Consider the following 12553-nt stretch of genomic DNA (forward strand, 5'->3'; position numbering starts at 1 on the left):
CCTATGGGATCCATGGAGGATCCTAAGCTGCCTTCTTTTTGAACAAAAATAAACAGTTGGTTTGGGGAGAAAGCCTCACACAGAATTAAAAACATTAACCTGCAAGTAATTTTTTTTTTTAACTCTTTTTTTTTTTTTTAAAGATTTTATTTTTTCCTTTTTCTCCCCAAAGCCCCCCAGTACATAGTTGTATATTCTTCGTTGTGGATCCTTCTAGTTGTGGCATGTGGGACGCTGCCTCAGCGTGGTCTGATGAGCAGTGCCATGTCCGCGCCCAGGATTCGAACCAACGAAACACTGGGCCACCTGCAGCGGAGCGCGCGAACTTAACCACTCGGCCACGGGGCCAGCCCCAACCTGCAAGTAATTTTTAAGTCTTTAAAAGCTGTAAAAGACCTTACATCCAAACACAAATGTACTTAGGTCTCTACAATAAAATACCATAAAATGGCCAAGACTGGCTAGTTATTGACCAATGTCCTCCTCTTCCAGTGAACACAGCTGGATCACATTTCCCAATCTCCCTTACAGTTACATCTGTGACAATATAATGGAGTTCAAGCCTTTGGAGAATGAACAAACAGAAGTGATACATGCCAGTTTTACACCCTACTTGTAAAAATCTTCCACAAACCCACCATGATCTTTCCCCTTGCATCAAGACAGTCTCTGTCGGAAGACAATAGAAGCTTTGTGTTGAAGCTTAGCCAACCAAGCCACAAAATGGAGGGGCCTGGATCCCTGAATCACTGCTTAGAGAAGAACTGTCCACCCATCAAGAGTACTTGCTTTGGATTTTACGCAAAGGAAAAATAAACTTCTGTGTTTCAACCATTATGTTTTGTCTGGTTTGGTACAACGGCCAGCATTATCTTAACTCATACAAACACTATGATCATTTTTGTGACCTATTTGTGAAAAATCCTCTACAATGAAATTCTAAATTCCTTAAGGTGAAGTAGTTTGGGCTCTGATGACATTCTGACCTCAGAGTATTGTGTGCAATTTGGATAAAATAAATATTAGATTTCCTTTACTTATTCACTCAGACACATTTATTAAAAATCCACTTTACCAGTATGCAAGGCACTGTTCCAGGTTTTCTAAATATAGCAGTAAGATAAACTCCCTGCTGTCATGGATCTTACAACTAGTAAGTGGAGAAAAATAATAAAAGGATAATGAAGAAAATTGTCAAGTAGTGACAAATAGTATATCCAGCAAAGATTAAGAGAGACTGATTTGGCCTTGGCATGTTTCAGGCATAGACAGGTGAGTACATGCTCTGACAAGATCAGAGGGAATCAGGACAGAGATATTCTATGGTGAAATCATGAAGGAAAGCTGTGGTAATGATTTTGGATTTTACTCTGAGTGAGCTGGGAAGCCAGTGGGGGTTTTGAACACTCACAATGGTTTGCATCATGAAATTAAAACTTTTTCTAAAGTTTTTAATGTGAATATGTATTATTTTTGTTATAACAAAAATTTAATAGTAATTCCACATAAATCAAATAGAAAAAGATGTTTATTACAACTTGTATCAAGAGATCATCAACAAAAAAGGGCATCATAGCTTATTTTGATGGATGTACCATGGGTAGCGACTCAACTGTGAAGCCGTGTCTATTATTGTTTATGAGTATATTGGCTACATAATGTTATTTACTGAGAAATCCCATCCCATTCCTCTTATATATGTGTGAAACACACACATAAAGGAAACTACCTTATTTTTAAATGACATCTCAGATCTTACCTCTAATAGGTCATTTCTAGATTTCCTTCAAATGCTACCACAACTGCTGCTTTTTCTAAGTATTACACCTTAGCTAGACAATACTCTTTAAATCAAAAAATAATTATATGTTATCCCTCTTAAGTTACTAACAAAAATAGTAGTAATAGTAGGTATTAATTTTATGTGTATAGTACATCAGTTTTTACTTTTACTTCAATGATAAAGATACTCATTTTAGCATTTATTTCCAAGGACTTCAAAGATAAGACATTTAACATTTATTTTCAAGGGCTTTATGTGTCAACTCTGGCACACCAGATAACTTTATCACTTTAGCTCTGTCTGAATGGCACTATGGGAGAACTGACTGAATATTTGGGGTGCATTCCTCATTGCCCAGGGCCAGCAGAAATATATACTGCATAAACTGCAATACGTCTAATAGATTTTTCTTTTCCATTTGCCTTCATCTTGCCTTTTTTTTCTTTTGTTTAGACTGGTAAACTTTAGACACCATATCATCAAATGAATAGTGTGAATTACTAAGACACAGTCAAGCACACATTACCTCATAAGAAGACTCCTTCCTAATACCCTCACTTCTGTCAATGCTCCAGCATTTTTCATGACCTTCTCAGTCATCTGCAAAGATTTATTTACATAATCAATTGAGCAACTCTCTTAGAAAGGACATCCTTCCTAAATTAATACCAACATTTAGTATTCTATCACTCTATTAAGCTTTTACTTTCCTTAAACTTCAACTACTCTCTCTGAACTTTTCTGTTATGTGTGTACGTGTATACATATTAATTTATTATCCCAAGTTTAAATCAGGGAAATAGAATAGCATTAATCAAAATACACTTAGGGAACCTTATGACAGGTTTAATATAATCAGTGGTGTCATTAGTGTGTGCATGTGCACACACACACATGCAAATACTAATAACTTGAAAGTATCTTTAGATATAAACAGTTTAACTTCCATAACCTAGAAGTTACATAGCCTTAATTCATGTTCAGCAAAAACAAGAACTTACAAAATTAACCAGACTCCCACTCTGTGTTGGGAACACTCTGATACGGGATTTATAAACATCATCCCACTTCACTCCAATACACTGCCATTGTCCTATCTTGCTTCTTGCAACAATCTATTTCCCTTTCAATCTCTTCTCCATGTTGCAGCCAGAGTAAAACTTTTAAAAGATAATACAAAAGTACACACCCTGATCATGTCAATCCCCTGCCAAAAATCTTTTAGTGGACTCTCTTTACCTTCAGGAAAAAGTTTACACTCCTCACCACTGCACCCATTATCTTCTCCTTTTGATCTTTTCACAACCTCTCTGCCTCTCATTCTCTGTACTAGATACACAAACTATTCATGATTATTTAAAATGTCACACTCTGTATCTCTCTCCTGGATCTTTGTTATGCCCTCCTCCTAGAACAACACTTTCACCCCAGGGCTAGGTAATTCTCTGAACTCTTCTCCTGGAGTTAGAAGTGCTCGTAAGATGTTCCTGTGGCACCTAGAATGTTGCCTGTCACAGAACTTAACCAGACTTTACAGTAGTTGCTGACTTAACAGTCCAAAGCTTTGTCTAGATGAGTTCAAAAGGAAATATCTGCCTTTTTCATCACTCTTTCCCTTGCTTCAAACAAAGTGCCTAAAATATAGTCCGTACTTAATACAAACACAAATCATTGAACTACAAACCCTCGTTTAGAGTTGAGGATGCTGAGGTTGAGAGAAATTGAACAAAGGCTGTCTGATCTCAATGTTCTCTCCCTTTCCAATTTTATATTCACCCCTTTTCCACCAGCGTTTACAGGTAGGATTGCCAGAATAAAATGAAAAGACATAGGAGAAGGATGAAATTATACTAAACCTAGGCTAACAGTAACTATACTTAGCAATATATTTAGTTTGGATTTCCTAGAAATCAGGACAAAAAGTTAAGGACAAAACTTCTAGATTCAAAAATTTTTGACTTCCTATCTATAGATTCCAACAGAGAAGCCTAGAAAATGAAGAGTTTTTGAATGCTACTCAGAATTCTAAGATTCATTCATCTACTTAATTATTTAACAAGTATTTATTCACCTACTTCAATGAGCCAGGCGTTGTTACAGGAGCTAGTTATATGGCAATGCTTGGCATTGGCAAAGTCCCTGCTCCCTGGGATTTACACTTCTGGAGGCAAGAGGGGCTTGAGAGTGGAAGGGGAAAGAAGAGATAACTAACAAGAAATAAAATAAATATAGATATCAGTAAGTACCATAAAGACAATACTAAAAAACAAGGGTAATGTAATGGACAGTGATGGTTGGGAATGGAGAGGCTATTTTAGATGGGGCAACCTCGGAAGGCTGCTCTGAGAAAATAGCATTTGAGATGAGAGAGGAATAAATACAAAGGATCCAGCAAAGCAAAGATCTGGGGGAGAGCTTTACAGACGGAAGGAATATCAAGGGCAAAGGCCCTAGGTGGGAAGAACCTAGGAATATTCAAGAAACAGAAAGGAGTTCAAGGTGACTGGAGGGTAGAGAGTGAGAATGGTTGAGGGAGAAAGTGGTACAAATGAGGTCAGAGTAATACAAACTAATCCTACTAAAAAGTAGGCTTTTTAAGTGCAATAGGAAGCCACAGGCCTTTTTAAACAGGCAATTAACAAGATCCAGTTATGTTTTAGATCATTCTTTCAGAGGCATTGGGGAGGGAGAATGGATTCTAAAGGATTAGAATGGAAGTGGGAAGAGAAGTTAGGATGGAGTGAGGCGTCCCATCTGGACTACAGCAAACAAACTTAAAAATGTCATTTCAAAACCTAACCTGATGATACTTAGAGGGGCTTCTATAATTAACTGTTCAACTTATTCAAAAGATAAAAATTCTATCTACTTAAAGTACCATAAAGGTGATTAGTTATGTGTCACTGATTGCTATAATACTTTAGTAATTAGTTCTGGCCTCTTAGAAGTTATATGGGTGCCTAACCAAATTTCCAAGGAACAAGGGGTCAGATTATAAAAATACTCACATTATTATAGAATAACAATTTATTAAATATCCTAATCAAAATATATACTTATTTTGACCACGTCCCTAACCAGAGATTAGCATTAGGATAATATGAAATTCTAGAAAGAATATATGGCTAGTTCCAAACTGTCTGTATGACTCAAGAAAATCATTTTAATTCCTTGCAGTTCAATTTCCTCACTAGTGTAGAACAGATATAACAAAGTCTGTCCTACCCACCTCACAAGAGAGTTGTGAGAATGAATGGAGGACAGATGTGAAAGAATTCTAGTAATACAAAACATTATGCAAATGCAAGTTTTTGTATAAAAGTACAATGATAGATCTGGAAAGATTTTTAGGGATTCATTTAGCAAAATATCCTTATTTCACAATTGTGGGATCTGATGTCAAGAAAGGTGAACTAGCTATGGCACTGCTAAAACGAGAATCCAGATCTTACTTTTATGTAATAGAAAAAAATTAATTTGAATAATTTACAAGTTTCCTACAACATTATTGTAGCACTAATACTTTAAATAAGTATTCTGAAGAAAACAAAAATACTAAAAGGGAAAAGTAATTTGGAATTCATTAATGATTTATTATATTATATAAACCAAAATTAACATAGGATTAATTTTAACCTCAATTCTATGATATATATATATTAAAACAATGACTGCTCTTAGAGAAGCATATAACTTTCATAATGGTACATGATCAAGGTCCCATCACTTAAAGCTACAAGCAAGTACCTTTACCTGCTTTTTGGCGCTGAATTATATTAAAAGCCTTCAAAGATAGCTTGATCTTCAATATAATCCATAGTAATATTCTTTCTAAGTAAAATGTCTGAGTGTCCAAAACTTCATATCATCCAAAATTCCTAAGCAGCTTATATCAGAAACTTTTTGCTGCTTAGGTGAATAATATTTATTTCCATATTCTATGCAAATGCTAAAAAATCACATGACTTATTATAACAAAATTCTGATCTAAACAATGTTAATCTTAATTTTTCATTAGGATTGCTAATGTAAATATTCAGTGGTTGATGTTTGCTGGCTCCTTATTGCCTTCAGTCTTTATAGCCTATTCAGTTTCATCTAAGTTTGTCTAACCACAGGAAAAAAAATCTTCCCAAGGTGAAATAATTAACTACTAATTCTAAACTTAATGACATTTGCCTATATCTGAATTTTTGTACTTTTTATTAATTTATCTCTCACACATTTAGTAAGTATTTATTAAATGGCTCTTTCATGTTAAGGATATCCTAGGCAGTCCAGATAAACTGCTGAATCTAACAGATGAGGTCCCTACTCTCATGAGGCTTACATTTCAATGGGGAAAGACATAACATAAACAACAACAAAAAGTAAAAACATAACAACAAGAACAAGAAAAACATAATAATAAATTCTTGGCAGAGAATTAAAATACTATGATGTAATAGAAATGCCTGAGTGGCTACTTTGGCTGGACCTGCCAGGAGACCTTCCTATACCTGAGATCTGAGAGTCAAGGAGTCAGCTGGATCAAGATCACAAGAGATTGAATTCTGGCAAAACAACTAGTGGAAAGACTCCATGGCTTGGTCTGTTAAGTGAACAAAAGGAAGGTCAAGGCAGCTGAAATGGAGAGGACAGGAAGGAGAATAGTACAAGATGAGGTAAGAAGAGCAAGCCTGAGCTAGTTCATGCGTGGCTTTGTAGGGAGTGTAGATTTTATTCCAAATGCAATAGGCAGCTACTGAAGAGTGTTAAAAGAAATGACATGGTCTGATTTATATTTTATAAGATAAATTGGGCTGCTATGTAAAGAATGGTGTGGAGAAGGGCAAGATTAAAAATAAGGGGAACACTAGGAGTCAACTGGAACAGTCCAAGTAAGAAGATGACGGTAGCTTCAACCAGGATGATAATAATGGAGATGGAGACAAGAGCATGAATTCATGACAAGTAGGGCAGAATAAACAAGACTTGCTGAAGAATATGAAGTTTTGGGCAACCTGAAGAACCAAAGATAATTCACAGGTCTGGGGCTTCAAAATCTTAATAGATGGTAATGCCAATGATAGTGAGATGAGGAAACCTGGAGGACCGTAAGAGTTTGTTGCCTATTTGGTTGACTGGTCAGTTGGTTGTTTGGGTTTATATTTTTGGTGGTGGCTGGAAGAACACTCAGGAGTTATGTTTTGGCCATGTCAAATCTGAGATGACAACATCCACATCAAGATATCTAGTGAGCAACTGAATATACGGCCTTGAATTTTATTATAATCAGCCAAGGGGTGTCTGATTTGGGGAGACAAACTTCGTAAAACTTTTCACCTTTTCATTAAGTACTCACATGTTGATACATACAAAAATAAAAAATGGCGATCAAGATAATTATGATGATGAGCAAGAGGATATTTTGATCCATACTGTGATAGAGTAAGGATTCCTGAAATCAGTAAACGGATGGAGTACTGAGAGATAAGAGGTCTCAAGTTTTCTGTCCATTTTGAGCTAAACTATTAATATAAAAGTGTTAGATATATATAGCAAAAAAAAAAAAGGAGCCCCACAGGAATGTAAAATATGAATTCATTGACATTGTAAAGTAAAGTTGGCTTAAACATCTGGAATTTCCCTCATAGAATCTTTTAAGGAATTTGAGAAATACCTAGTGCCTCCTCCAAATGTATAAACCTAATAAGAGTTCAGGTGCGTTATGAACTTTGCTAGATGTTTGTCACTGGACTTAATGCACCTTTGTAAATAAAGTCTGTTCTTTAATACTTTCAATTTTATCAATAGGATTAACGAATCTCCTGAGATTGAAATCGTCCTCCTTTTACATCTTAACTCATAGAACTCAAAGATTAAAACCAAGAAAAAATAAATAGTATCCAAGACACTAATAAGAAAACACATCAAGCAAATAAGACATAAACTCTGATTTCTTGCATGTCCTCTTCCCTTGAAGGCCGTGGTCTGACATCTGTTATTCTCTGATACTTATAAACTACATATCTTCATATACGACTGAACAAGGCTTATTCCAAGGTATTCTACCAACTATGGAAAATTGGACAATGAGAAATATATTCCAATTATGAAAAACTGGAGAATAAAAAATTAAAAGTAATGGAGATGGAAAATAATCTCTAGTCAATGCAGAGAGAGTAAATTAAGGCATCTCTAACTCCAAAGTGAATAAGGGCTTTACATGGTGAAAGGAGGGGAAAGGGGATAAATTACACAATTGCCAAGAATTCTATATATTCCAGTTAATGATGGTTCAAATCTATGAGATATTTTGAAGTGAAAAGAAAAAGAAAAAAGATTTAATCACCTTTAAATCAGAAAAAGGGGGACAGGTGTCAATTTGAACACACACCTGAAAAGTCAGGCCTGAGGACAGAGTGCAAATGGCTGGCTGTGTTTGTAAGTGTGCGCACAGGTGTGCCAGTGGAGGGGGAGGGGGAAAGAGGGGAAAGCAAGGATCAACTACATTCTTAATATTACCAACCTAAATCCTCCCCAGGGTGGTTAGAGTCACCAGGTACCTTAGGAAAAAATCTTGAAGTTTCCAATCACACAATTCCTAAAGGGCTCCTCACGGTTTTGTGTGCAAGAAGTTTGTCTCAGTGTCTCCCTCTAAGTCAGTGATAAGACAAGAAAGCACTTGGCCTACAACACAGCATGTTTAGTTGATACGGTTAGTATGTTACTGTGTTAGAAGAAGATAAGTGCCTTCCTCACTTGATTTGGGGAAAACAATTCTGAAAGAACAAGGCGGGAGGTACTATGGGAAGTAAGAGAAGGAGACAATAAAGCCAGATTTAGGAGCTTTTATGCCACTTTAGAAACTTTAGCCTGAAGTTGCTCACTTTTTTAAGACTGAAATATAGATGATTTCACTGAGAAACAGACTAAATAAAATATGTTACACTTAGCATATAAGAATTTCAGTGCTAACACCTCTTTTGGCACAGATTCTCAATTTTTATTGCATGCAAATTTGGGGGGAAGGGAGAATGAACTCATGGCTTAAGAATCTGGCAACTGCTTGAATTTCACTGTAAAGAAGCATCATTAAGAAGCTAGGAATCTGAGTCACTTAATATCAGGCTTCAGCTAAATTCTTAAATGGTTACATAACACCACTAATTTTTAAGAACAAGAAAGGGTATTTTTTTTAAATGTCAGGGCTTTAGGATTCCTCTTACTGTTTTTCATACTACAAAAATGTCTTGTCTGACCCTTGCATATATATATATATGTATTCCTTATTGCTGTTTTCTTGAAGAATGAAAGATCCTCACATCTTCTGATAGATGCCCATTATTAACCTGACTCTCCAAGATCACGTCTTTCTTCAGGTCAAGTAACTCATCACTCTGTGACAATGCTTCATGTTTACAAAATAAGGTAAAATATGAGGAATTCCACTGAGATAACTAAAATATCACTAAAATCCCAGTTGGTTCACACATTATCAAATAACTGAATTAAAAATTAAAAACCATGCTTGAAATCGGGATGCTTCACACCACACAGGTAACACATTTGAATGAATAAAAAAAGTTTTCACTCAAGCTTCGACATTTTGACAAGACACAGATATAAATTTCAAATTTTGGAAAATGAATAAAGAACATATGTTTACTTAATTTAAAAAATCTTTTGAACTTCCATATGAATAGTTTCCAAAAATTAGAAAAACAAATATATATGTTCTATGTTTATTATTAAGGAAAGTTACCCTTTTGTGAGAACAAGTGTCACAAACAACTAACACTAATTTGCTTAAGCTGTAAGAGCTTCTTTCCTCAGAATTTCAAAAGAGATGAAAAGAACCAGATAACAGAAGATATTATCGTAACTTAACACATAACACTATGTTCAGAGCAGCAAGAAAGCAAATAGCCATGTCCCTCTTACATGCTCAGCATTAAATTATCTTTCACAAAGCAAAAGCCATTTTTCTGACCGATAAAGCAATATGTACAGTTAAGAGGCATAGAACTCCCACATCCTGGCCTTAAATTGTTCTTCTTATAAGAAAGCAGCATTTATGAGCCCCATAATGACTATTTTAAATCCCCGGAATCACATCGCAGTAGAAAAACACTGTGTAGCATAATATATAACAGCATATTTAAATACGAACCCAAATTCCATGCTTCTATAATCGATATTAAGTTGTGAGCAAATCAAAGCATTTCTACCTTGATCATTTCTCTAAGCAAAGGTTAACTAAAAAGGCCAGCCTTAGGAAGAAATAGAATACATACCATGATATAGTCTCTTTCGTTAGAAAAGGCAAGAAGAACAGATTTAGATTAAGACTTGGTGTATAACAGCTGAAAGCATAGAATTTGTATCCACATAATGAACTGATGTCTCCTCTAAAGACGTCAGATTGCTGTTCAGCTAAACTATCTAAAAATACCTCCTTGCAAACACACACACACACGAAATGACTACAAAGACAGGTCTTACTAAGCAGCTCTACTTGCACAAAATCACTTAATAAGTGGGGAAAAATTTTAAAGTACTTAGGGAAAATTTAACAGGAATTTTTCATAGCAACTATGATCTTTTATAAGCTATTTTGAAAACCAGTACCAATTTGTAAAAAGTAGTTAATGAAGGATCTTAAAGCAAATCATAACTGATCTAAGATATCCAATAGAGGATCATGTTCTATGAACCTAAAATTAAATAAAGAAAAATAAATCTCTGAATCACTCTATTTAAAAACTATTCTATTTAAAAACCAAGAAAAGGGAAATTTTCTGGCTGGAAAAGCAGGAATCGAATTTATGGATGCCACTGTGTGCCAAACCCTGTGTCAGATATGTAATCCCTACAAATAACCTACAAAGTATGCACCATTAACAGCACTTCATAGACTAGAAAAATGGTTCAAAACATTTAAGTAATCTGCTCAATGTCACACAGCTACAAAGAAGAGGTAGGATTCCAACCACATAGTAATGACTCTAGAGCATTAAAATCTAACTGACATATCATCAATAACTGACATTCACATAGGCTCTACAGTTTGCAAAAAGATTCTGAAAATATTAACTTTTTATATTTTCCTTACTTGAACCTCAAGTTTTCCATCTGTAAAATGGGGAGAATCTCTCTTCACTCCTAGTATTTTGTTCATGATTAAAGAAAACAACATATGTAAAGTACTTAGTTAAAATAATTATAACTATTTCTGTAATCATTAATAATCTTCAAAACAATGTTGTGAGGAAGAACAGTATTATAATCATGATCTCCATTTTGAAGTGAGAAAACAGAAACTTTAAGAAGTTAAATGACTTGCCTAACAGTTGCACAGCGAGTCAACATCACAACTAGGACTCAAAGCAAGGTCTTCGTACATAAAGCATTTTATTGTTTTACTACACAAAAAACCTAGTTGGAATAGTTCGTTCCTATTACTATGGGGACAAGTTCACAGTTGGAATAAGAAGGATTTTGCTTTTAAATATCTCTATTAGCATGCTTGAAGATGATGTGCAATGAGTACTGTTAATAAGTGAGTTTTGCTACACTATGACATTTCAATATGCACCCCTTTTGCTCTGAGGCTCAGGGTAACATTTCAAAGCCACTCATTAACTTTATTATAAACCAATTGAAGGCAACATCTTTTCCCATAGCATCTTTGGATAACCCTTAAGGGAGCGAACAAAATAGAAAAAGAAGTAATGTATACATCCATTGCTAACAAAGCCAATACTTGACACACGACCTTGAAGGATGTTCTTTAATCCTGCCTACTACAATGCGCCGCCCATCGTCTTACTACAGAGAATGAAGACTGAACCCAGGGTCATTAGCACCGCCAAGAAAAGGCCATTCTTAATGCAAGGAGGACCAAAATCAAATGGATTTCAGGTCACTCTACTGTGGCCAGGTTAAAGTATATTTTAATACAGCTTTCTAAAAGGTATAATTATATTCAACAGTCCCAAGAATATGTGCTATAGTGGTGTAGGTTAACGAAATGCCAAAATTGTAATTAAGATGGACCTAATTATCATTCATTTTTCTGTATTTTAAATGGCTAAGACAATGTTGCTAAGTCTGGCTGAGAAAACTGTTTCATCTGGCTATATGCTAAAATTAGCTCCTTGTAAATTACTTATCTAACTGGAAACAAATTAAGAGATCAATCAGATCACCCAAACAATAAGTCAAAAACTGGATTCTTTTCTATATTCAAGTCTAAAAACAGAGTAACATGAAAGACCTCTGGAGAACCATACAGATGAGAAATCTCAGATGAGCATGGCGACCTTCTTGTTAAAGGTTAAATTAACTAGATAAAACTTTCATGTAAAGAGTTAAAGAGTAATTCTTCAATACAAAATTGTATCCTTGCAATTCTGGCCAAGCTTGAAGGGAAATAAAATATAATGCTTTTATTTCCGTCAAGATCAAGGTAGGGATGGTAGTTACTACATCACACATACGAAATCCCTTTGAAACTTACACTAAAGAAAATCAACTCTGAATGTAGGGGGAGGAATAATCTGTTCTCAAACTTTCTGATGAGAATTACAATCCACAGGACACACAGAAAACAACGAATTGGTCCATCCTTGCCACAATGTATTAGGAGCAAAGTTAAAGTATTTCATGCACCTTCCAAAAATAAATCTGCATGTGCACGTCAGGGCGCGCATGTGTGTGTACGCGCACACATGCAGGACAAGAAAAGACTGCCACTGGCTCCACCTTGTATTAGCTGTGTGACTT

At 35.3% G+C, this 12553-nt stretch overlaps 1 protein-coding gene across 25 annotated transcripts in view; it reads right to left on the reverse strand.

The window, feature by feature from the left end:
• Positions 1-12553, reverse strand: part of RAPGEF2 (Rap guanine nucleotide exchange factor 2) — a 244836-nt gene that overhangs the window by 57991 nt on the left and 174292 nt on the right. For 2 of the 25 annotated variants that reach the window (XM_070608786.1, XM_070608766.1), the window contains exon 1: positions 10063-10199. The exons of 22 other annotated variants lie outside the window; for them this stretch is intronic. In XM_070608786.1, the coding sequence (XP_070464887.1) occupies positions 10063-10065 (3 nt within the window). In that variant the 5' untranslated portion in view covers positions 10066-10199. Of the gene's footprint in view, positions 1-10062; positions 10200-12553 lie in introns of those variants that run through there. One more of the 25 variants, XM_070608744.1, reaches the window with a different exon arrangement.

The sequence above is a fragment of the Equus przewalskii genome, chromosome 2 (assembly GCF_037783145.1).
Source record: "Equus przewalskii isolate Varuska chromosome 2, EquPr2, whole genome shotgun sequence".
Lineage (NCBI taxonomy): Eukaryota > Metazoa > Chordata > Mammalia > Perissodactyla > Equidae > Equus > Equus przewalskii.